Raw genomic sequence first — 27,104 nt, 5'->3', positions numbered from 1 at the left:
ACAGTTTTCACCTCAGCCCAAACAGAGGTATCAGAGGTGCAGCCAAAAATGCACAGGTTCCATCTGCTGGGTCTGCACCAGACTCTGACCCAACCAGCTGGTTTTTGCTTCACAGCATCTCTAAGTATCCACCGCTCCTCTACTTCCAGCATACATCTTTCCTGTCAGCTTGTACCTATTCATTTCTGGATCAGTAACATTAAATTTGCCATCTCATACCTCCATGCTATGAGAGGTTACTTCTCTGGCCTTGAGGGTAGTTGCATTACACACAAAACATCTGGGATGTAAGTTTGTGCCTGGGAAGCATCAAGATAGCACAGCCTCAGTGGCTGCAGATGCTTTTAGCCATACAGTGATTAAAAATGGCAAGTGCTAAATCTGCCACTGGTCCAGAATTAAAAATTATCACTCCTGGCACTTAGGTAGATGCAACTCTTATAAGATTCGTGCTGGAACTAGATTCACATCTGTGATTGCACTGATTCAAGATCACTTAGTCTTGCTAGCTTCCACAAGTCTGACTACATGGAAAAATAATAACACTGTGAATCATTTTAACAAAAAAAACTTCCACATAAGCTGACAAATGTAAAGAGCTTAGAAAGTGTGCATAGTTGAGGTCTGCAAGGAAGATAAGTAGTCTGCTGAATTTCAAAACAATAATAAAAAAGCTAGGAGCTATACATTAATATAATTGCTTACAAATATTAATTTAAAGATGTCTGTGGCACACTGCTTGCAGCCAGAATCTAATAAAGCACCTATCTTCAAGGAGACTTCTTGCATGTTTAAGAAGCCCATGTTTAAGGGCTTTGCTGGCTTGCCAGGCAGCGAATGTTGTGTTTCCAGCAAGTGTCGTGCTGCCTGCAGTCTCTGGCTTAGTCCAACGGACGTTGTCTTGCATCCAGTTCACAAGTCAAAAGGCCATGCAGTTTACTGTAATGGAGTGCCTAAATCTGGAGTTAATGAACAAGAGCAAGAGGAAGGCTGCTAGTTGGATTTTATGCTCATTGTCTTTACAATTCAGAGCATGAAGTTTTCTATTCTTTGTATACATCTGCATAATGTTATCCATATGACAACCATAATAAAGGAAAGATAATTAAAACCGGGGTGGTTGGAACTGATACAAAATAAACAGTTTGCTTAATAACTCTAGCTAATTTCCCTTATGAGAAAATTGAAGCTAATGCTTCCATCCAAGCTATGCAGGGGGTGGAACAGAAGAAAAAGCAAAATATTTAGCTTACATCACCTGAAAGCAATTTTCTCTTTGATCCTGTTTTGATTGAGATGCCAAAATCACTTCTTCTCCAAGATCAACAATTCTTTCTCCATCTCTATGCACATCTCCTTCTGGCCAATTGTTAAGAGCCTAGTGACGTTTTAGAATTATTTTTATTAAATAGAATTTCCATATGTGAAAAAGGCTTCATAATTAGCCCCTTTCTCAGCTATATTAGTTTTGCTCCAGCTTTTTGTGTCCAAGACAAAATCTTTAACATAAAGGTGAACACCTCAAACTTCTGGTAGAATTTAAAATTACTTAATTTCTGCTTATTGGAGGAGCTTGACAAGCCTATTATTTATCTCTCCCTCCTTAGAGAAAGGCTTTTTCTTGTGTGTAGTTAGCTGTATAGTTTGATCTATTCTTGCAGAGGAAAAACTTAGGAGGAAGCTTGGTGTATCTTTAACTATAGAGAACTCTGTTTCTGTAATTGCACTCATACTAGCCATACTGCCATCACTCCAGTCAGGGCATACCATTGACTGCTGTGTGTGGCCTTTACCTTCTAATAAATCTTCCCCTGGATTTATTTTTACACTCCAAACGTCTGAACAGTTTGAGCTTTGAACCAGAGCAGATCGTGCATATGAACACCACAGCAGCATGTGTCTTTGCTGTGCAGATTGTATTACACTGAGAGAACACTGGGAAGGTTGGGAAGTCACGGCCTCTGAAGTTGGGGAACAGACAGCACCTGTTCATCCCTCCTCACACGCAGCCTTTGATCACCTGTGTGCACACTGGTGTCCAAAGGAACCACCCTCATCCAGGGAAGCTCAACAGGATGAAATGGGAGTGCTGCCTGAAGGTGCTGCTGCTTCCTCATGGCCTGTTGTGGGTGAGACATAGATCCAAATTTCCAGTGATACACTGGAAACTTGGATGGATATCCCCTAAGATGGTTGATCATTTACAAGCAAAACTTCTTTCCATTAATTGTTTTGGAAGTTACTATTTGCTAACACCAACACGTGTATAATAACAAAATGAAAATAATAGCTTACCTTGGGGACTGTTGGGCTCATTTAATATGATTATATCACCAGGTCCATCTGTAAATAGTCATTTTCTCTTCACAGGCAGCTATCATTCTAGGAGATTTTATCGTAGGCAAATAATTAAAATAGGATTAATTGAAATGTGTCACTGAGACCAGGCTAAAGTACAGCAGAGGGTACAGCAGCCAAAAATCATCTGCTGAGTACCTGAGAGGTCTTACAGCCTCGTGACAGCACATGGATCTTAGAAACTGCTTCCTAAAGGAAAGAGGGGCAGCGGGTGGAGAAACACTTTCTCGTATCATTAAAATACATATTCTTTATTGAGCTGCCACGTTAGTAGAAGTAAAAGGAGCTGAATATACAGGTGATGTCATGGTGGCTCTAAAACAGAGAACAATCTGACAGCTGAGTACTGCCTTTACCCTTTCTCTCTGTGAGCACATACACATCTCTGGGTTAAACCATCACTTTCATCCTATACACTGAAAATGCTCCATGTGTTAAAGCATGCTGCAGGCTCATCCCATGTGCTTTCAGGGGACTGATCCTTACCTACTCCATGAGCCAGCCAGAGCTGAACTTGGCTGAGCAGCAGCTCTACCAGTTGACTTGAAAAGGTCCCTTCCAACTTCAACCTAGCTTTAGGAAAATAAGGACAGCTATTTAAAAGAGGGAAATGAGGCTGCAGCTCCCACCATCACTAACAGTATCTGGGAGGGAAAGCATGAGGATCCCTTCCAGATGGATAGGAACTCCAAACTCAGCAGTGCTGACATAGTGACAAAGCGGGAGATCAACTATCAGATTAGCTCTGGGATTCTTTGTGCTGTTATTCACCCCCAGCTGACACAGAGGAGGATGTGGAATCTGCAGACTGGGGCACTGCAAGAGGAAGTACTTCATGCTTGCTCTGTGAAGACTCCACATGGCTTTTAGCAGAGGTGGCCATGCCAGAAGCTGGTAGTAATTCACAGAAGCAAAGCCATTAGGAAGACAGAAATAGTTCTGCTGCCTACAGACAGCACAGGATGGAACGCTGTAATCTGATGCAGTGGACAGCACTGATAACGTTAAACAAAGCTCACTTCAGCCTCTTGGTAACCCAGGAACAATGATAAGAAGAAAAAAAAGATTTGTTTGATCTCACAGGTACATCATGAAGACAAAAGAACTATTTGACCTAAAAGAAAAAAGCTGGCAGAAGAAAAATTTGATGATGAATAAAAATGTAGGATAGAGAGCGAAGAAAAGTTCTGTCCCACCAGGCTACAACATCTGCATCTCAATTAGGAACATCTCTAACATCTGTGTCTGCTTGCTTCTGAGAATAGTTAAATCTTCATTCATACTTCGTGTCCCCTCACAACATTCAGCCTGACCAGGCTGACAAAGAAGTTCTGTGCCAAAATCAGTTTGCCCATTTAGATTCTCTCATGTAGTAATCTGTGCACACATTGAAGAAATAAACCAATTCATTTGCTTCTGCATTTGATTCCTGCTGCTCTGAATTTCTGATGCTACTTATATCCCAGGATCACTGTGCAGACCTGCTTTACACCAATTCTGATGCTGTGAAGGGCACTGAGTGAAACTACTTTGGAGCACCATTTGCCTTCCTGGTTGAGTTTGCAAACCTGTGAGGAAGAGAGCGTCTTCCTGGGAATCAAATCATGTACTGCATTGACTTAGCAATGACAAGGCCTGAGATTGCAATCAACAGTGACCTCTGCAGTGACAGGATGGCATGATGCAGCCCAAAAGAACAAGAAGAGAGGAGAAGCAATAGTTTGAACAGCCATCCCACTGGGTTGTTTTTGTTCTGGGTATACAAAAAATTATCATCTATGCAAGGGAAGGGGCTGGAGCCTGGTTGCAGGTGGTAATCCACCATACAATGATTTTCACCTCTATGCATCCTTTGTGTGCACAGAGCCATAGCCCAACCTGTAAGGAGCAAACAGTGAGCTCCCACTCATGCCCAAAGGCACTGAAGCTCTGGAGGAACTTTGCCTTTTCTGAAGAAGAAATCATTGATGGTTTGTGACAAACAGAGCTTGGCCAGCACTGGCCTGCAGCCACTGATCACTCTTCTGGGAAAAAAGAGGAAAATCCCCTTCATGACATTTTAGAAACATGTTCCCCATGACTGTAAGAGATTCCAAATGACTAAGGTCTGAGTCAATGCAAAAAACATTTCAGTGTTTTTTTCTTAAACAAAAATAACTTAATACTATATGTTTTTAAAGGAATGCATCATTTCTCAGTATATCAGCTCATTACAATTCACAACATGATAAAAATATAAAAGCCACCTCTTTATTAGGCATATGTCGATATATATAATATTTAAAAAAATCTGTTAAAAAACAAAAACAACCAACAACAACACATTTATAGTTTGGATGGTTGAAGTAGTGGTGGCTGTGATCTCATAGCGCAAGCTAGCACTGCTTTTAATTCCTGAGCACCAGAAACTGACAATAACTTAGTCTTCAATATGAAATAACATTCCCATACATAATATATATTACAAATGTAAACTACATAGGCAATATAACACCATCTGTGGGATATCTCAAGTAAATAGCAATATTACCCGCTTGTCTCTTTTCGTAAAGGAATGCTACAGTTACAACATCTGTCATGTTCCAAATTCTGACTGTTTCCCTGCAGTACCATAACACTGTCTAACGAGCCATCCAACGCTCCCACCAGACTTTGCAATCCTAAATGCTAATTCTCATTGAGAAGAGAAATATATGATATCTCATTCTCCTACTATGATCACATAACTGCCTAGAAGATGAATCTGTTTGGTATTAGGAAACTTCTGCCAAAGCTTTAGAGCTTTTGTAATGGAGAAGCTTTGAAAAAGAAAATGTGATATTGCTGATTTTTTGGGAGAGCATCACAGGCTTCATCAGGGCTGATCTCCGCCAAGAATCTGCACAAAACCTTTTGGAAAAAATGAAAGAAGAGACTAAAAAAAATAATCTCCCTCCAAATGTTGCAGAGGAAGCCTCTAGCCAACTATAAGAGGCGTTTCAGTGAAGGCAGGAGCAAACAGTTGATTAGCTGCAGATTTGGGAAAATATATATAAGGAGGAACATGTGAGACTTAATGACAGGTTGTAGTTTTAGTGTAATTTTACTGATGTTGACACACACTGCTGTATTTCAGAGAAAGCTCAGCGTATTTGTTTCTCCATATATCACTGATCAGAAATTCCCTGTAATGCTTTACTGATTGTCAGTAGAGCATTCCTATATGGGAAAAAAAGTGATACAACAGATTGACTGCACTTGGTTTACTTAAAGAAAATCATGGTAAATCATAGGTTGGACCATAGGTGCTGTGAATGTTAATGTACTCTATTTTATACCCTCGTTTGTCTCCAGAAACAGGCATATACAAAAACAAGCAGGTTTTCTCTGTGAAAAATAAAAATAAAAGTCTTGCTTTATAAAGTATTATTTGTTCTTCGCACAAAAGTTACAAAGTAAGTTACTGCAGTATGTGTCACAAAAACTCTTTAAATAATGAAAGTGAATTTAAAGTAATGCTGAAGTAATTTTTGAGAGCTCTGAATGAGAGATCTAAGGAGAACTGCAGTTCAGTACAAACACCAACAATTTAGTTTATTCATGGAGCCAAATTAAGAATTTATCTTTACTTTTTATTTATTCTTGGAATATAATGATGATCTCTTACTGGGTAAGAACTAAGAAATGTTGTATTTGTGGGGAAGTGTGTAAGAATTCAACATTTCACTGAATCAGCAAGTAGCTAGAGTAGGCTGAGTAGGATCTTATTTTCACCTTAACTGTAAATTTGAGATTTGACAAATGAATAACACTGTTTTAAGCAGCATTACTTATGGTAATGATGTTAGAATGACTTACTTTTGGATGCTGTGGTACTCAACTCTTTGTCAGCTTTCCTTTGAATAGCTTTTGTGACATTAATAGAAACCTCATTAAAACCAAGGGCCCACATCCCATTTAATTTTGATCTCACTAACTGGGGAAAGAAAATGATAAAGTTAATATAGCTTTGATACTAGTTCTATTTTATTTGGAAGGGGGTTAAGTTGAAATAAGTGAGGCTGTATTCACCTAGGTTATCAATGAATGTAATGCTACATTTGCACTTAAATGCTTTTCTTTTACCTGATAGGTTTCAAGGGAAAGAGTTTATGTGGGATGTAATTACTACTTTGATCTGGTATATTAAGTTACTTTTCCAGTGGAAACTTCTGGGTGGGAAAACTTGATGCTTTGGAAAGTGTGCCAACATTTAGTGGAAGTTTATATTTGCTAAAGGAACATTTGACATTTCGTTGATGCATCACGAAGACAAACAAAGGACACACCTTGACAGGATTATCTTGTGCTGAAATATTTTAAAACAAACAATAGCACTGCCCAGTAGTAAGAAAAAGTGAGGCAAAGGCTTGAATACTGAACAGGAGTTAACTGTGATACTGTGGAAAATATGAGCCCTACTCAGAATACAATGTGACAATACATATTTTCAGAGTATAGTAGGAATCCAGAAAAAAAAAAAAAAAAGAAGAAGAAGAAGATTTTTTGAAGAGCTGAAGATTTTTTCAGTGCAAATACAGAAGTGTTTTATTACAACTTGCACACCTTGCTATCTTACATATTTTGGAAAAAATCTTGTGGAAGATATTTTTTCCAAGAGAGCCACATATAAGTTTTAGTACAGTGATTTTAAATTTCTTTAGAGATATTTTGCTTGTGCTCCATACTATTATAATTTGCCATTCTGGTACAAGACTTTCCTGTAACCATTAACAACAGACAGTGGTTTTCTATCCCCAAACTGCCATAGACATGCTATATTTGGCCTTATCACAGAGCTGAGTACTTTGCCCTATTTTTTTCAGTCATAAGCACAAATTTCCTATCTATGTCAACTTTCTTGGCAAAGGATGAACAGTAGAAGCAGTAATAAAGAGCAATACAAAAGCTTGTTATAAACTAGTTCATGAAATCATGACCTGTAGTGTGCAGTATGTACAAGGGAAACTGCAAACCAAGTTCAGGAATTCCAAATGAGATGATAAACTTGCTGCTGTTTTTTGTTTTGTTTTTTGTTTTGTTTTTTGTCTGGGAAAAGCAATTCTTTAATGAGAAGTTAGAAGCACAGCTAAATATTTTCTCTCATAAATTCAAGAAAAAGCCATACCACTTTGAGAGTTCTGCTGGGCAGCTCTTTCTCCTTTCTTTTCCTCTTTTAAATTTTAAATACTGCATAGGAACCATTTGCTCTGTGAGGTTCCCATAGTTAGGACCAAACCCTTTCTCAGAGGAATTTTGGCACCTTATTAATTAGTTGGTTATGAGAAGGAGCTGCACTCTTTCAGTGACTCCTATTTTGCCATCAGTAAAGTGTGATCCCATAATAAATTTCCATCAAGCAAACTATTTCTGGTAATTCCCCCTAATTAACACCAGACCACTAATAATAAATTAGGCCCTACGTGTTTTTGATATAACCAAGATCTTGTCTGAGAACAAGATATTAGCCAATGTCCTGAGAAAGTAAAACTCAAACCTAAATTGAGCCTTTGCTGGTAAAAGGATTTATATGCAATTTTGTGAGAAACCCTTTGAAGATCTCATACAGTGCATTTTGACCAGCAAACATTTTGAGTGACAGAGAGATTTGTTCTGTGCTGAGCAGTGAAAGTGGATTTACTGTGAAAACACACTGTTGAGTTTTAAGCCTATAAATCTTACACAGGATTACAGTGTTTTAATGAATGAATGACAGATTTCTTATTTTTGTCGGTGCATTTAAATGTTACATGACGTTGTGATTGATAGAAACCAAACCTTTGCTATTAAAACGTCAAATGCAGACCTGATGCCTTTAAAAGTTTGGCTTCTGGAGTTTAATATACTGTTTGCAAATAGACTTGCATTTGTCTCATTCATAGCCTAAACGCTGAAGGGGAGGCAAGTTTTCTGTAAAGTTGCCTCTAAATTTTATAGAGCTACGTGCAGTGTTTTCCTTTGCTTGTGTAAACAAAGGTAGAAAATAACAGCACTTTTGCCTAGTTAAGAGAGATTCGGCTAGGGAAAGTCTTATGAGACCAGTGTTATCATGAAGTAATTGGCCATGTTATACTTGATGGCTAAGAATCCTGCAGTGAAAGCAGAGAAAGCTTTGTGCCAAGGCTAAGTACAGCATCAGATAGCACTTGTCAGAGCAGATAGTATTGCCTTGAACAGTCTTAACATATAAAAATATAAAACACTTTTAAACAAACGTTGTAAAGTATTCTATCTGGGTGGTGGAATAAAAGTAAACAGTGCAAATAAATAGCAATCGGCCAAATCTGAGTTTTACATTGTTACATATTTCACAGTGTTCAGTACTTACTTCCAACTTTTGAAGATGGAGAATCAATCACTCCAAGGCTTGGAAGGGTGTGTCTTTGTCCGTCTACCTTTCGAAATGAAGGGACCTTGTCTAATCCCCTGTTCAGAGCAGGCAACCATGATCAGTCATGTTTTGCAAATGTTCAAGGACAGATAACTCCACAACCTCCTTGCACAACCTGTGACTGTGCCTGACCAGCCACAGTTCCTTGTCACAAGATACCAGGGAGCAGGACCTGGCTCCATCATCTTTACTCCCCCCATCAGGTATTTATCCATGTTGGTAAGATCCCTGAGCCTTCTCCTCTCCAGGAGGAACTATCCCATCTATCTCAGCCCCTCCCCAGAGGAGAGACAGAACTGTAGAATCATTTGAGTTGGAAAAGACCTTCAAGATCATCAAGCTCAATCACCAACCTGACCTACCTAGTTTCATCACTCAACCATGCTCTAAATCTTTCATCATTTTTGTAGCTTCTCACTGGACTTGCTCCAGTGTGTGTATATATCTCCTTTGTACTGGTGAGCCCAGTACCCCTAGTGTGTCACCAAGGCTGAACAGAGAAGGCAGCTCACCTTCCTTGACCTGTTGGCAAGGCTCTGCCTAGTGTGTCCCAGAAAGGCAGTGGTCTTTTCACAAGGACATTGCACTGGCTTCATGGTCAACTTGCTGTCCACCAGAAACCCCAGGTTCTTTTTTGTGCAAAAAAACCTTCAATCTTACTTGAAGAATAAGCAGCTCAAATGATATTTATTCGTGTGTATAGTCATGACTTTCTTTTACTGACTGAATCAAAACAAAAGTCCAGCAACTGCAAAACAACCACAGACAGATAGCAAGTTCTGTTTTTTATGCTTTTTGTTTGTGGCTTTTAAAAAATATATTATTAAATTTCCAAATATGAACAGCCAAAAATGCAATGCTCAAACCTTTTAAAGACAAACAAGCAAATCGGCAGGAAAAAACAGCAGACTGTTCAGAGTAAAACAATAAAAAATAATAATAAAAAAAAAGAAATGCAAGAAATTAATCTGTGAATGGATGTATTTCCCCTTCTTACTCACTTGCGAGTAGCTCCATAAGGAGACAGGTGTGCAGCTGAACAGACAGACACATAATGAACCATTACTTAACTTTTGTTTATAAGTTTATTGCATTGTTATATTAAGCATTTATTATATTTACACATAACTCTGAATCATTTAGTCACAATTTACTGAAACACTCATCATGATCCAATTATTTTGTTATAAAGATCTTCTAACTTCAAACAGAGTTAAATCCAATTCTCTTGACACAGTTTTGGAAGAAAAAAGGAATTACTGGCTGAAAATGCATGCAAAAGCCTACAGTAGTTAGGTTACTAACAAGAGGTTCCTGACTTTCTAACTATCCCTCAAAACATGAATGCTATAGATCTATTTTATGAAGCTGGGAATTTTAAAAACAAACAAGCAAAATCAAATGATAATGAAACTGCTCTGATTTTTGCTATGTCAAGTCTTTGATCAAATATATGTATGCTTATGCGCACAAATATGTATGTCTCAATGTACACACATGTGCATACCTAGGTAAGTATACATAAATACACACAAATTGACACGCAAAAAGATTCCAGAGATAAGTATGCAGGCTGACAAATAAAACAATCAGTATGAAATAGTCCTAAACAACAAAAAAGTAATAAATATTCAGTGAGATATATGGCATTATTATAAAGTGCTCTACTAAAATCTCACTTATTAAAATAACAATAAACAATATGTTCCTTTTTGTCTTAGTTGATTTAGATAATTTGAGAGAGCCATTAAATATTCATTATATATCAGTGATTCTATGCTTCCTTTTTAAATTTTAAACAAATAAACATAGCAAAAGCTAAAACACAAAGCAGCTAAATGAAGCAGTCCTACTGGAGCCTTTCAGGCACTTGTCCTCAAATTCACTAACAACTGTGAAAGTTCAAATGCTAGAGCATATGAATTAAGAAATATAAATCCAATAAAAATTATGAACCTAAAATTAAAAAAAAAAAAAGAAGAAGAAAAAAGGAAAAAAAATCAAATTGACTTAAGAATATTGACAAACTTTGTGCCCATTGACGAGCTTCTATCCTACTTCGAAATAGCCAAGTTTGAACTGCAGAAAATACCACCTTACCCTGTGCATTCCTATCCTCTCCCCTCAAACATGTGCAATATAGCTGTATGGACACCTAGCTCTTAGGTCTTGTTTTCCCACATTCCACTTTTTTCAAAAGTAAGCTGGCTCACATTGCTCTTATCTCATCCATTCAGCTTCCACCCTTTTGATTTTCAGCCAGACTCACAGAAGGGTACATCTATAATAGTATAAACACCTTAAACAGCTTTGTGACATTTCTTCCATACCACCAGAAGTTAAAAATGAAACAGCAGTATTAAAGAAAAATATCCTCAGGAAATAAAGTGAAACAGCCCATCGTGTGAATCCGTTTAACTGAATTATAAAGAAATACCTTCCCATCTTTCAGTACAGCAATTTTGGTGCATTTTCCCCCCCTCTTTTGTTGACTTTCCCTCTTACTCAACCATAGTAATTTTTTGTATTTTTTCCCATGACTTTATGTCTAAACTTTTTTTTTTAATCATTTAAAAAAACAAACAGCAACAACAAAAATCCAAACAAAAAAAAAGAAATCAAACAAAAAACCTGCCTAGTAAATGGTCAAATGGTCATTTTGAATGTGTATTCGAAAGGGCACTAAAGCCTAACAAAATTCAGCTCTAAAATCCCAGTTGAATTTAATAGCACATAAATGTTTTGCATCAGAAATCTAATATTGCCCCAGGAGGGCATCCTCTGCTGTGCAACTCTGCTGGAGTAAATTCACCCCGTGCAGAGGGTCATCACCCCTCCCCTATATACTTACTATTACTCCATACCACTTGAGCCCTAATTTGAAGACAAGTGCAAATTAGCTGGTGCACAGGTTTCGTGCTGACTCTCTTTGTGGAAGTGAAATTCATACAGGATTGGCAAAATCTCCTGGCTTGCAATAAATGCATAATGGCAGTATTGTCTCCTTTCCCCTGCAAGAACTAAGAAATACTGGACTGCCTGACTCAATGTTACATTATTTAACAATATATTCCTTGCATCTGCTGGAAAGGAGAGAAAAAAAGCAAAACTAATAAAAATCATAACAGTAGAGCAAGAAAATAAGTTTTCAGTACACTACCTGGCACACCACCTATATATGTATTTATAAGCTACGTCATAAATAGTGTACTAAGAGAAAAACAATGTCCTCAGTGGCATTTCAGAAGTTTCCCTCATTAAACACCAAAGCATCACATTCAAGTTATAAACACTTTTATGCATAGATTCAATGTGATTTCCTTCCCGACGTACTGAAAACTTCTTAAAACTTCAGCTGTGAACAGAAGACTCCCACTTCCTTATACTGAAGATCTGATCTGACATTTCTGTCTTGTCAAATGCACCTCAACTAGCACTTTGTTTTGGCTAGTGTTCTGGTAGTACATGCCATCTACGCTTTCTTTCAAGTGGCCTCTTCTAAGTCACTCCTGTTTGCTCGCGTAGCCACCTACGCTTATTTGCTTTGTAAAAACATATGTACTCTGCAGGCCCATCAGAGACTTCACTGCTAAAGGCGCAGATGAAATTATCAGTTGTTGAACTGCATACATACCAAGTAAGCCTATTTTTGCTGTGAGTTCCTTTTTAATGGAGTTTAGCTTCAGTACTTCTAGATACACTTTAAAAAACAACAGCAAAATAAAGTGATCTGGATCACTGAAGCTAATCGCCTTTTGTTTGTTGAACAGCAGCAATACCAACACATAAGTATCAGGTATTTATTTTTAGAGAAGTTTCCCTTCTCGTATGTAAGTATATATAAATGTGGTCATAAAGTCATGAACCCAGTAAAATGCAAGTGCAGATGTAAAGGCACTCTAATAGTTTGGCTTGGGTTTGATTCCCAGTTCCCATCTTTTTATGAAGCAAATCCCTAACTGATAAAGACTTTAAAAATAGCATACAAACACCTAAACTTTCCACATTTCTCTTCCATTTTTAACATAGCATATATAAATAATTTTAACCAATTATTGAACATGGACATTTTGACCTTTCCTTCTGCTCAGTACATTCGCTAAACAAGATGAGCTGCAAAGAATCAGATGTTGATAGAGTGAGCATGTTTCTTGCAGAGTGGCTTGTCCTTCTTGGAGAAGAAAGTCTGACCCTCCAAACTGTCATTACATACCTGAAATGGGATCAGAAAGAAAACAACACCCAATTCAGATGGATGAATTGCACTACATATTATTCAGAATGCCTAGTCATGGCACTGTAGTATGCAAAAGTATATTCAAAACCTAACAATTATTACCATATTTCTCAGGGGTATTCTCTGTGATGCAAAGTTAATGGTCAATGAAAGCATAGCCTTCTTCTTTAAGTCAATAGGTTCTTAACTTGGAGCAGCATTTACAAAAATTTATTCCACCAACTGGATTTTGACGTGTGTGTGTGTGAGAGAGAGAAAGAGAGAGAGTATATGCCACAGAATATTAGAAGGTCATACGTTGGCTACAGTGTCTTTATGTCAGAAGCACTCTTGATAGCTAAGAAATGCAGCCTGCTCCTTTATGGCCTTCAACGTTCATTTTAGGGAAGTAAATGCCAAGGGTTAAATGCTAGGACACAGGGCTGCAACTCAGGCCAAAGCATCTGGACTGGTGCCAAAGGCTCACAATAGCAACATACCTTCCAAATAACTGTGAAAGTGCTTTTTGTTTGGGTTCTGAAGACTGAAAGGCATTTTAGCTGTAAATCCCATATCAGTCAGGTTAGCACAAGTACTGCCGCCATGGGTTTGTTTAAAAAGTAGAATAGCTTTACTTACCGAACATACAAAGCAAGTGTCATGCCAAGTGTGGCCCAGGGCTTCAAGGAACCTGTCTCCAGCTTCAATGGGGAATTCACAGCCGTGGCACATAGTACCGAAGAGGGCATAGTAATCTGCATCAAACACAAATTTTTAAGATGAAGTATACACAGAAAAGCAAGACTGACCCCTAGAAATCTTTGTGCTTTTCTTTCAATGGCAGTGGGTCTGCACTCACTGAGTTTTGTAATATTAGGTACACAGTATAAAGAGGACCTAGACTGAAAGAAAGGGATATCCTCCTTTCATTGGCGATTCAGTTCTCTTCCCCTTCTTATCCTTTCAACTGAGCAAAATGAGCACTGCTTCCATCTCCTTGGTGTTTCATTTCCTTGAGAACAATAGAGTGCTCAGCAGGAGGGGGAATGCACTCCCTGCAGGGGACCAGTGCAGACCCTGCCTGCTACTTATGTTCTCTCAGATTCTGCTTTGAAAGCATGCCCTGGTTTCATGCTGCCTCCTTACATGACAAACCTCTTTGCTCACAATCTGGCACAATATTTATCCGAGATTGTTTTACACAAAATCATACAATATTTAGCCTCCCATCCTAAACAGAATCTAGTAATGTATAACAAGTCAGAGGAGTCTTCTAGTCACTAGAGCTTATTTCATGGATCTTTAAAACTCAAACAAACAAAATCCAGAGCCTTTAGCCAGTATACTTATTGCATTTACCAAAAAGTACCACTATGGTATCTGGATGGTTATTAGCAACTAGTGTTTGGAAAGTATTCATACCGTTATTTTTAAGGCAGTGGACAGCTTGAAAAAGAGAGAGCAAGGCAAGAGATATGTATGAAGTTGGGCGGGAGGCACATACAACCTTCCATATCCTCACAATCCCTCTGCATAGGAATGTTGCTTCTCTGTACAGACCTATATCATGGACCATGAGGCACTGCAGCCCTCCACTTCCAACCTGTGCAGATCTAAACTTCAATTCAAGTTGTCTGGTCTTTCCTGTTTATTTCTACTTTCAATGCTTTTTCCTGCACAGAACACAACAGCACTACGGCTCTAACATGAAAAAAAATGTGATCAGCATGCTGTCATGCCAAATGCATAATGTCACATAATATTACATCTTCATAAAATGGATTATAAAGTGACAACCCTAATGAAGGTTTTAACTGCATCCTTTATAGTAACACTCCAGCACTTCCAGGGAAATCAGATATTGAGGCCCTTCATCAAGAAGCCTTTTAAGGAGTAGCAAGGAGGATACAAGGAGATTCTGTTCTTCTACTTCATTATTGAGAGATATATGCCATAGTGTTAATTGCTGCAGTGACAACAGAGGTTTATCATGTGTGCCCAGCACTGGGAGAGTCCTCTTTTAGTTCAGTAAAACAGTGTTTTCTGTAGTGACCTCAAAGAGCACCATCTGGACAAGAAAAGCTACCAGCAGCAAGGAACACCTTCACCAATCTTGTTCCTTAATCTATGCTGTTGGAATGAATTTGGAAATGACAAGACGACAGATAGTGAAAATATCAAATGGTAGAATAACTCCAAAACCTCTGAAGGGCAAGGTCTCATGATCATGCTGTCTCAGCTCTTCACATTCTTGTTCACACAAACTTCTACTGATATTTTCCTGGTGCCAGCCATTACAACATTTTGTAATGTGCACTATAGTTTGTGTTACTAAATTTAATGGCTTTTCTTCTGAAGAAAGAGCAATAGATAAGGCAGAATGAAGGGCATCAGCTTTCTTTGGCTTTCACATGCTTAAACTGCGATACCACAGAAGTCTTCCAACACACTTATCACATAATAATACAGTGCTTCCTGCATGCAGCATTTTCAAAACTAGGTTACTAACTCTGCACTGCGATATTTTAAAGTTGTAGACATCTGCACGTTTAATTAAATTTTAGCACTCAAATAAAAGAAAATAATATTGAACTTTTTGCAGATTAAAGCTCCCTCATACTAATAACCGTCAGTGTGACAATTTTAAATACAAATTTAAAATTAGAGCCCTTCATTGCATTAGGAAGAAGGAAATTTGGCAATGACATTTACTCCCTGTTCCTTTAAAATTAGTTTCAGGTCCTTAACTCCAGCTGGACTGAAAGTCTTTGAAGAACGAATACATCTCAAATTAACATCCAGGTTAGAGAGCCAGAGCCACCACAGCACATCACTGTCAACAGTATCTTGCAGAACGTGTCTGCCTTAACTTGCACCAGGACCTTTTATCTCAGAAATAAATTTCACAAATAGTATAATCTTGACCTTTTATCCATGTTTCCTGCTTGGAGCAAAGAAAAGCATGCATTTTGTGCAAGGGAGCTGTAACAGTAGCACAAATCAATGCACTGCACAACACATGGGTCATTTGGTGAGAGGAACAAGAATTCAGTGTTAGCAGAACAAACCCAGTCATGAGCTTTCCACCCAAAGGGGAGTAATCGATCCCTCTGGTACTATTTTTGAATCATCAAAGAGCTCCAAGATCAGGGGCTTCAGACAGCTTCAGGATGAAATTTCACCATGCTGTCACACTGGAGGATGCTGCTTGTGTATCCATTTCCTGTGCTGCTCCACAAATCCAATAGGAGCAACATGTTACCCTACTTGTGTAACTGAATTAGCAGTAACCTACTTTGTCCTTTCACATCCGCCAACACCTCATCAAACCTGCTCCAACAGAAAATATGGATAAATTTTGCCTGCCTTCTTCACCCAGTCAGCGTCTATTATTCTTCATAGCACCCACTTTGAACAGCTGTGGGATCAGCTTGGAAGGAAATCTCAGCTTCAAATAATTTACTAGGATTTCAAACTTGATTTCTTCCCAAACTACTTCCGCCACTTGGTAAAAAATACAATGCTCCTTACAGTAAAGGAAAAACACGGAAAAACTTTGTCTGGCAATTCTGACAGAGATGTAAATAATGCACAGTGCAAAAATAGACAATTTTAATATATGGTTTTTCTTATACATGGAACTATTTTACAAATGACATCTATTTCTGCCCTAGCACAAAATAGCACAAGTGAAGTTTTAAGAAAACGAAGAAATTGATACAAATGAAAAATGTTCATATTAATCATAGAAAAAGATACAATTAGCTGGAAGTGCTAACAAAACAAAACAAAACAAAACAAAAAAACAAACCCTGAATTTCTTTGCCACATTTTTCACATATTACAGCTCAACAGGCTTTCATATGCTATACTCTTATCACTGTATTTTTCTCCCAGTGTCCTAATTTATTTTTTTTATTTTTATCCTAAGCTTATGTTTCACAGACGTTATCCCTGAATCTGCAAACACTTCCTGGGCAGACTGCTTGCTCTTGGAAGTAGCCTCCCCACTGTGAATAAGGCTATTCAAAGAAAAGCACATTGCTCTACAGATATTTGCTCATTTAGTAAATAAGCAGATCAACATAAACTATTTTAAAGCCAACCAGAAAATCAACTCAAAATGCTTTGCTGTATCACTGATACCTACAGTTGAGAACTTAACAGAAATAACAAGTAAAACCAATGACATGAAGCCTGCTCCTACTGAAACCAATGAATATACTCTTACCATCTTCTCTGCAAAAGAAACCCACTGCAAACTTTAAGTGTCTACTACATTTATTGTTAGCATGAAATGAAATTTCAAAGTTATACGAATTTGCTTTTCTATACCAAAGTGAAGCTTGAAAAAGAAAGATTATTTTTTAAACCTGATTAAGCTGTTTCTTTGCACAGCTGCACTAATCTTTGCTTGTGTTACTTCTTACCCGTCTCACAGTAGGGATCACCATCTTCTAAGTGGAAGACATTATTGCGGATGGGGTTATGACAGGCCACACACACGAAGCAGGAAACATGCCAAGTTTGTTTCAAAGCATTTATTACTTCCTGTGGGGATTAGAAAGAGAGTTATTAACACATTATTTTGATGTGACGACTAGATTGTGGTGACAGTGCTTCCACGCTTATGTTTCAAGAATACTTTGCTTCCTACTGCTACTTTGAACACTGTGCATGCAGTTTCTGCTGACGTTTAATTCTATGTAGTGATTTATTTATGGCACATTTCCTTATTTGTCAGAAACAATTCTACATGAACCTACCAAAAAATGAAGAGCCTGACATATTTAACAACTCATTTGTTCCCCTTCTTCATCTTACTTAGGATCTTATCTACAACAGTCCCCTGAAGTACGAAAAGAAGCATCTTTGACATCTCATGAAGCCTGTGAATAGTTAATCATAAATTATCATGCGGAAAATTATTACTGCTCTGTGTTGTTTTGGAAGACAATATAATGCCAAATATGACTTGAGAACCATGCTGCCAAAGCCCTGCATGACCCCAGTTGCATAAGAGTACAGACACGCCATTTTCTGCAATACAGCAGAGAGCAATGAGCTGGCGGGCTCAAATTAGTAATATTAGTGCCGAGTGGAATAATGCATCTTTCTATTAGCATTACCATAGGGAATATTTCACTATTTCAAGTCTAGCCAACCAGTGTGTTTTCCAGTGTTCAGTTTGGTTAAGGAGGATTATTTATTTTCCTTTCTTTTTTTCCTCCATTTCTGTAAAGAGCTGCCAATTAAAAGCATTCTGTTCAAGAAAATCTAGTAATAGCAAACAGTTACAGAACAGATTAATGAAAACAGGGGCTTAATTTGAAAGATCAAATGAGACTATACCACTATCAGAATGTTAGAGAGAGACTGAAAAGGCTCAATATTTAATATATGCTTATAAATACATATACATGCTCCATATGTGATGGGAACATAAGAGGTATGCCAGGGTACATTTGGAGGAATACAGACTTTCATTAATGAAATGCAGCGAACACAGTAGTTAATGCTCCCACTAAAGTTTGGGTTAAAGTTTGGGTTAGCCTCTGATCACTTACTCCAAGGATCTTCCTCTGGCACTTAGAACACTCAGGTGCGAAGAACTTCTCATAGCAGACCTCACAGTACAGAGCCCCTTTCTCTTCCACAAATCCAATGTAAGCCATGGAAGTTTTGCAGTGAGCACAGTTAAATTCCTCTGGGTGCCATGACTTCCCCAAGGCCACCAAGAAAGGTCCTCTTGTTAGGAAGAAAAGATTAGTTAGCAAATGTCATTGAAGTGATTCCTGCTGATGCTTTTAATTTACCTCTGCAACACCATGGCACTGTTCACAATATGGTATTGCTCCACGCCTCTTCCTTTGGATGGGATTGTGAGAAAGTGCCAAGTGTCGACTACTGCTATTCACATAGTACTATCTCCCAGAGACTCATGACCCCAGTAATGACTAATTCTTTTCACTTCGTGGCGTTTCAGAAATCCTGTTTTAGTATTGCATTGAATACAATGCTGAAGTGGCTACTAAGGAAAAGAAAAAAAAAGAAAAGAAAAAATAAAAATGTTCTATATTCCCAGCTGTTTCTATCTACTGCAAAGAGACTCAGTGATAACATCAGCTCTCTTCCAGCATGTAATTTTATCAAGGCCACAAATGTTAAAGTACCCTTGACTCCATTGAGAGCCAATTACAACTTTTTCTTGTAAAACAAAAATTCCATAGCTGTCCTTATACAACAATTTTTTTGCAAGATAGACCACTCAGTTGCTTTTTGTGTGTTTGCTTGTTTTCCCCAGAAGCTAATTAATATTGGACCATTTTCTCCAAGAACAGAAGTTCTTCCCGCTTCCCCTCCCCCCAGACACAAAGCATTTGTCTGGCAAATGCAATATGGTTAATGCACAAAATGAAATCTGCCATTTCTATGCAAACAAACATCTTAGTTTTTAAGTCATAAATCTCTGGCATATATCACTGCATCAGCATTCAGCTGAAAACATAATCAGCATGCTTAATTTCTTTAACCAAAATATTTACTTTAATGAGGTGCCTCCAGAGTCCCGCCAACACTCAACCTTTCAGAATTTAGGTTTTAAGTGAACACTGTGGCTCAAGCTCATTTCTCTCATCAAATGTCACACTTCTGTGATACCACTAATAAAGATACCATTCTTACAGTAACACGTCAGGGTTTTTTTCCTGATCTAATACTTCATTGCAGAAGAAGTGAAAAGTATTAGCTAGTGTCACCACCCTATTTGCTAACCAATTATGGAAACCGAATAAGAAACAAAAATGTTTTTGTATAAGATAAACATTCTCCTATGAGCAAAGAAATGACAACAATAGAAACAAAAACCTTAAAATTTGTTTCCAGGGTTATGCTGATCGTTAGATGAGAAAATAAATGAGCAGAGGGTGATGTCCCTGAGAGGAACAGATAATTATTTTTGTTTCTTTTCTGTGTTTTCTCTGGAGATGTTATATATTTTCAACAGAAGGGGAAGTCAAAGACAGAAAAACTGAAGCAGATTTAGGATTCATGTGTATGCTGCAATGAAGAAGATACTGAAGCAGTTTCTTCCATTCACCTCTCATTATCATAAAGAGAGCAGTGAAACAACTCCTGGAGTAGCTCTCAGCCCTCAAGGAGTGAGCCTGGGGATCCCAGTGGATGCCTGAGCAGTGCAAACACTGACCTAACCTGATACCCTCCTGCTGCCATACAAGCACCTTCCTGCATCAGTGCCCTTTCAGTTATGTACCGATCAAACAATACAAGTCCTTGTGTACAACAAAGTATTCTCCTGGTGCAGTGTCAGCACAGGCTAATTTAATAGATTCATTAAGACAGGACTGACATTGAAGAGGCTCTCCCTGTGCTACAGGCAGGATTGAGTTTCTGGCCATCTGCACTGCAATGATAGGCCTGGTTAGTTATGAAATGGAAAGAAAGCATGCTAGCGACCAGAGGGGAAGGAATTTTTACAACATCTGCAACATTTAGCTCTCCACAGTTTACAATTCTGACATATTGAGGTTAGCCATTCAAGACATCATGTAGGACCCCAGATGGAAAGTGCGCAAGAGTGCATCTACAGAGTTTCATTCCCAAAAGTCCCCAGGAAGCCGTGGCTGTGCCCTGCACAATGTTTCCTAGGTGTTCCATTAGCAGGCTTGCTCCCTCTGCACATATGTCCAGAGGAGCACTTTCTAAATGTGATTTCACTTTTAATCAGGCCATAGTTTAAACATGTCAAACTGACATTGCAGCTTAATGATGTCTGTTACTTAAAAGCTGCCCCAAAGCATGTGGGAAGAAAAAAAAAATGGAAAAAAATAAACACCTGCCATGTAAAAAACTAAAACATGATATTCAGAACTTGGAGGTGTTCCTAGTCTCTGCATACTTTCATGATCAAAACGATAACTTCCAGTTATCAAAGGAATTTATTTCCCTGCTTTCATTCAAAAAGGAGTTAAAATGCCTAATTTGGCACAGTCACGCATCCTGATAGGAAGTACCCAGAGCAGGAAATGCTAGGAAGATGGCTACAGATGACTTCGTCCTTTCGTGTACACTAACAAAACAACAACAACCCCTTTCTGTCAACTATCTTTTAGTAAACTAGTCAAATTCTAGAGGTGGAGCTCAAAAAACATCTTACTTCCAGTTGATGATAAGGAATGGTAACATAACTAGAAACAGTTGGCTATGAATGCACCTCCATTCCAAGCTACCTTCAAATGCTAAGTAAACTGCTGACATTACCATCTAAGACTACATGAACCAAACCCACAGATGGAGGCAAACAGTAGTAACTTTGTTATTATTATTATTATTATTATTATTTAAGAGATTCTTGTGTATTTACATCAGTAGTTACATACTGTTACGTCCCAAAGGATCACTAGGTACATATATTTGGTAGCCATGTATAACATCTGGGTCCCATATGTAGCAATGAAACAGGGTCAAATTGGAACAAAAAGTAAGTAATATACAAAGAATGTAAGGATAATTTCAGTATTTTTCCATTTGTAACTATGTATAACTTTATCAATATGTTCATGATGTATTGACGTATGGCAATAATCTAGCTTCTCATGTGTCTTCGATTATGATAGAAATCCAGAACTAAAATTTGGTGGTAGAAAGATCAAAAGGATTTCCACATCTGGTGAATTGGTGAGACCAATTGTTTTGTAGTTAACTATTCTTTTTCTCCTCATTTGAAAATATCATAGTATATAATGACGTGTATGGAAATGGGATATGGATATATGGGAGATGGGATATGAATACATGGGAGATGCTGAAGGGAAGCACCATTTGTACTTTTTCCCTAGTACCTTTAAGATAATTAAGATCCATGAAAAGGTGACAAAAGCAAATAATCATTCAGAGGCAGACAAACTAAAGAAACGTTCTCAGACGAGATACAGGGAAAACACTTTTGGACTTAAAAGGCAGAGTGAACTCTGCACTGAAGCACTCAGTGAGACTGCCTGATGACCAGAAGTCTTCATCAGAAAATGTCAGTAGTTCATCAGACTAACACAGCAAGCAGATCAAGAGAAATTTAGTTTGCCTCCTACTTGATACTCACAGACACGGAAACAAAAGTTTACTTATTGAAGCTGTGGAAGAACTTGAAATCTTCATACAATCACTGTATCAATAATTAAAGATATATTAAAAAGATATCAGATGCCTTTGGTTTTAGCTTAACTAGCCACGGTTATTCAATGCCTTAGTGTAAAGTAACCAATTTTCACAACACATTCTGGCTTCAAAACAGATGCACAGTGCGATGTCACTTAATCTTCCTCCTACCTTTTCATAGGTAATGTGACCACTAAGGGCATGAACTGTAATTATGATAAAACTTGAAACCAAAATGCCTTTGCAGTCTTTCAAATTCATTGTAGACTGTGAACATTTGGTATAATTGACATTGATTAACATGAAAACTCATCCACAATGAAACAATGCTTGCTTTTAATAATTGAGATGGCATTTAACATATGAAGAAGTATTAAGATTTAAACAATGACAACAATTTAGGGAAAGACATGAGTATCAGTTACTATTCATAAAGAGGTGTCACTTTCAGTAGGTGGCAATGGTTTAAGTACTGTTAAGTAGGGCTCACTCCTTTCTCCATATGCGATCACTAAGGAACAAAGGTTGCTCCTAGACCACTACACTCCCCTACTCGCAGGGCTGAAGCTCATTTCCTTTTCAATGGTGATTAAAGGAGGGAATAGCAGTTTGTGTTTTAAGTACCGAGAAGAGCACTCAGGAGTGATAAGTGGACTGTGCCGTGAGAGCCTATGGTACAGAGCATAAACAAACCCTGTAAACTACAGGTTCTGTAAAGGGCCTGAAGTTTCTGCATAAAAGATGCATATTGTATAAGTGCTGTGTTCGTATTACTTTTAAATGGAAATGTTAATGACAAAAATGAAAGTATACGTTTTCTCACACAGTATTTACTAGATGAATTCAAAGCTCTCCATCACTCAGAGAATAAAGAAGTCAGAATGCTAAAAACGGATATGGTAATTATCAGATGAATCTCTTCCAAAAAGTGCAAAGGCCTTTTTGATACTAATCTTTCATTTTGCAGTGAAGCATAAGATCAGGTTTGGAGATCAGGTACATTTACATTCAAAAATCATGTTGTTTTTTTTTCTTTTCTGTTGCTTCAAAGAGATTGAGATCATATATTTTTATTACCTTGTCATATAGAATTAAAATAGGAAAATCTTCTCCAGAACTCACAGAAGAGTTAGCAAATAATCCCCTAAATTAACTTTATGTTAATAGAGCTAGTAGTGAAATATCAGAACAGACATCTAATGGAAGTCAACAAGTTAGACTTGATTCAGCCCTAGAAAGAAGTGATCAGTCTGATGAATTTTCTGATGAAGAGTTCAAGTAAGGATTCAAGAAACCTTAAAAATTCATCATAGAAAGCTTGATTTTCTATTATCCTGAGTGAAATCTATACATCTTATAGAGCTCACTTTTCTAATCAAACAAGTTTCTTTCTTTAACTATGGTGAAATATAGTGCATGCTCTCTGATGTTGTTCACTGAAAACGTGGGACACAAGTGAAAAAAAATAAATACTACAGTACATTACTTTGCTCTTGCAGTTCAATAGCAGAGACAACTGAACAACCAAGAAGATGATATCTTAAAAGAATATATTTCATCTAATAATCCCTCCAAAATCCCAGTCAGAAAATTGAGGAGGGTTTGCACACTGACATGAAAAGTGGTAAGACAATCACATCTAATTTTCAGAACACACTGACAGAACAATGTAGCCCAGAGTCATTTCTTCCTCCATATGAAATTCTGACTAAATATAGAATATATTGGAGATTGAACAAAAATTATTTATGTCAATTAGCAAACTTATTTTTGCGTATTCTGTTGATTAATCCTTTCCATTGATATTATACAAGTCAAGGACACTAACTACCCAAATGCCAGAGAGCCCACAAAGGACCTTGAAACTTGAAATGTAGTAGGAAATTATTACTAAACCAATCCTAGCAATTGTTAAAACTGTATTCCTTACTTATCTGTTATAATTGGAGCCTGCTATCTTTCCTCCTCTCATTTAGAAATTCTGGTTAATAAATTGGCATTTGTGATGTTCGTCTGCATTTGGTTTCCCTGTACTCTCATTTGTTTCCAGCTTGCTCATTTTGCAGTTTTACTGGCAAGGATGTGAAAGCAAGAACTAGCTACCTTACTCTTTTGCTTTTATTTTTGCCCTACTCCACCCAGCTTTCTAAATCTCTGTAAAATGCATGGCAAGGATGTGACTGTTGCAACGTTTTCAGTGTTTTCCAACATTTGCAATATTCTCCCTCCATTTTTTTCTCTCATTCTTAGGTTTTCTAGATAAAACACATGCAAAACTGGTGTTCTCTGTTACTGAAGTGGAACCATACAATGCTTGTGACCAAGGAATCAAAATCAATGAAAGCAAAGAAAAGCTTTGCTATCAGAGAGCCTGTAGGATGAGTAGATACGAACCTAATGACTTGATTGCACTGTGCACACATTGGAGTACGCTTTCCTGCTGGAATATGCTCTGCCCTCTGAACCAATGTGTCCTGCTCTGTTAGCTGAGGGGCTGTTTCAAACTTTTGACTCGGAGCAGTTGTTCCAAATGTTTTAATACTATTTGACGTCCGTCCACTGGCAGGAGCTGCGAAAAGAGTGACAAAAATATTTAGAAACTGTCTTTCAGTACCAAGTAAATGATTCTGAAATACAAGCAACAGGTAGAATTTGTCCAACATCTTTGTCCAGCTTGGTGTATGCCTGCCTACTTAAAGCAAAAAAGTATAATACCTTTTTCCTTCCTCCTCCACCAGTAAATTTGTACTTACAAAACACACATGAAATAACACAGAACAGTTTTAGCTAGCTTGTAAAAGCAGTGGACAAATTTCAACGTGTGAAAGAATGTACAACCTGTGAAGACATTATTTTGCTTCAGATACGAAAGCCAAAGCCAAGAATATCAGTGTATGAACAGAAACAAGAGAATACAACATAGCTGCTCAAAACATTTTACATTAAGTAGAAAAGATCGTCCATCGTTACCAACAGAATAAATAAGAATATATATTCAACACAACACATATAGGAACTTAACATACAGTATTGTAAAAGGAAAACATATTTCTAAATCGAATTTAAACACTATGCTGGCTCACTAAACACTGCCAAACTGAAGCATTACAACAGTGGATCAAACACATCCCTTCAGAAAAGCTGTGTCTCTGACATAAAATCCAGTCATTTCCAAAAGTGTATACATCATAGACTTGCATTTGCATTCTGGTTTTTAAGGTCATAGGCGTAAGCTTTTACGGAGTTTGAAAAATGCGTTTACAAAAATGAAATGCATAGACCTGTTGCCAAGGGTGATAAAGAAACAAACACTTCTCTGCTTTTCTTTCTTCTCTACAGATATGTCTACCTTGGTGACATACAGATCACAGCAGTAGATGGTTATGGGAGTAGTTACTCCCATCAAGTGGAGAATTCTTTTTCAAAGCCAAAAAAACCACCACCAACAACAACAGACATTAAACGACCCCATGTTTCCATAGTGTCTTTTTTGTAATCAGAGGCAAGCAAAACCATGATTGTTTATTCTGTGTCCTGGATTTATTACAACCATATTAAGCCATGTAAATCAAAAAGAGATACTAAGCTGTGACTGGTCAGAAAGTAACAACCAAGCAACTGCAGACATGTCTGACAGCATGTGACAATGCTTCTGTTGCAAAGATGCAACACTGTAATATACGGTGAGGGTACCTGCAGGTAGCTTCACCAATACTTTTTATGGAAAATTAGAGTTTGTGGACCCATTATCCTCTGTGCTAGTCTTTCACCCTTACCTTTTAAATCATCTTCCAGGCATAAGACAAAAAATTGTTTCGCACTATCTTTACCCTATCAAAAAAATGCAAATGCCTGTCCCTGCTCAGATCAGAGCAGCATACTAGTTCACAGATAAACTTGAGTCAGAGTGAATACTAAGGGGTTGCAGTGTCTGTTGAATTTTCTTACTGCACACTGCACAATTTAATAAAATGAATCCATTGAATGCTAGTTAAAAGAAAAAAAAAGGTTATCCTCCTGTATATCGGTGCACTAAGATAACACAGCCTTTTTTAACACCAACACTTTTGGAATGTAATTATGCCTGGTATTAGTCCACGGATCCTACTTTTTCTTATTTTTTCCTCTGTATGAAGAAGTAACATAACAGCCACACACTTATTTTGTCTGTCTGGTTCATCAAATTTTCTCAAATCAGTCATTTTAAGACTGATATATTTTTTAAAGCCTTTCAGTATTTGAAATAGCAAAAAGCATTCCATATTCCCAGTTGTTAGGATGTTGGGTTTTTTTGTTTGTTTGTTTTTTAATATTAAGACCCTTATCTATGTATAATATATAATTAATGTATAACATCTTGAGTATAAAGACATTCAGCATCAATGAGTAGAAAGTATTCAGAAATATGCAGCTCACAAGCATGCACTCTTGAACAAGTCTCTCTGCTACTGTAGTTCATTTTAGATAAATAGCTGCTAACCTGAAAACTTAGGAAGATATAAAAATGGAGATGGTGGAAGAATAGTTTTGAAGATGAATAGCACTTTCCTATTTTCACACATTGCCTTCTAATTTTCAGGTCCTGTTTCACAAGAAGACAAACAAATACACATTAAAACAAAACCTGTTTGAAGATTGTTTTCTTCATAAATCAAATTGCAATATAATTTCCATTATACTGCTAACATGCATTCATCTGCCGAATCCCAAAACATCAGCTAGCTCTTGTTTGCACCTTGTAGTTAAAAAACAATAGTAACCACCCTTCAGCTTGCTTAAAGAAAGAATAAGTATAAACACCACAACCCCTTTCTTTTCTTTGGTCTCATTACAGCTTCTATTAATGTTGTATTCATGAATAATGCTTCTTGGAACACTGCCCAGCTTTAAAATCACTACTGATCAGGATTTATCTGTATAAACTCTCCTAAGAGTTGTTAGACAAAT

At 37.5% G+C, this 27,104-nt stretch overlaps 1 protein-coding gene across 16 annotated transcripts in view; it reads right to left on the bottom strand.

The window, feature by feature from the left end:
• Positions 1-9,833: 9,833 nt before the first annotated feature.
• Positions 9,834-27,104, bottom strand: part of PDLIM5 (PDZ and LIM domain 5) — a 114,480-nt gene continuing 97,209 nt past the window's right edge. For all 16 annotated transcript variants that reach the window (XM_090139272.1, XM_090139279.1, XM_090139286.1 and 13 more), the window contains 5 exons: positions 24,552-24,726; positions 18,551-18,731; positions 17,414-17,534; positions 13,623-13,738; positions 9,834-12,980 (listed from right to left, as the gene is read on the bottom strand). In XM_090139272.1, coding sequence (XP_089995398.1) covers positions 12,891-12,980; positions 13,623-13,738; positions 17,414-17,534; positions 18,551-18,731; positions 24,552-24,726 — 683 coding nt within the window. In that variant the 3' untranslated portion in view covers positions 9,834-12,890. The remainder of the gene's footprint in view (positions 12,981-13,622; positions 13,739-17,413; positions 17,535-18,550; positions 18,732-24,551; positions 24,727-27,104) is intronic.

The sequence above is a fragment of the Phasianus colchicus genome, chromosome 4, assembly GCF_987193195.1.
Source record: "Phasianus colchicus chromosome 4, bPhaCol1.hap1.1, whole genome shotgun sequence".
Classification (NCBI taxonomy): domain Eukaryota; kingdom Metazoa; phylum Chordata; class Aves; order Galliformes; family Phasianidae; genus Phasianus; species Phasianus colchicus.
This window is presented reverse-complemented; position numbering and strand designations above follow the sequence as displayed.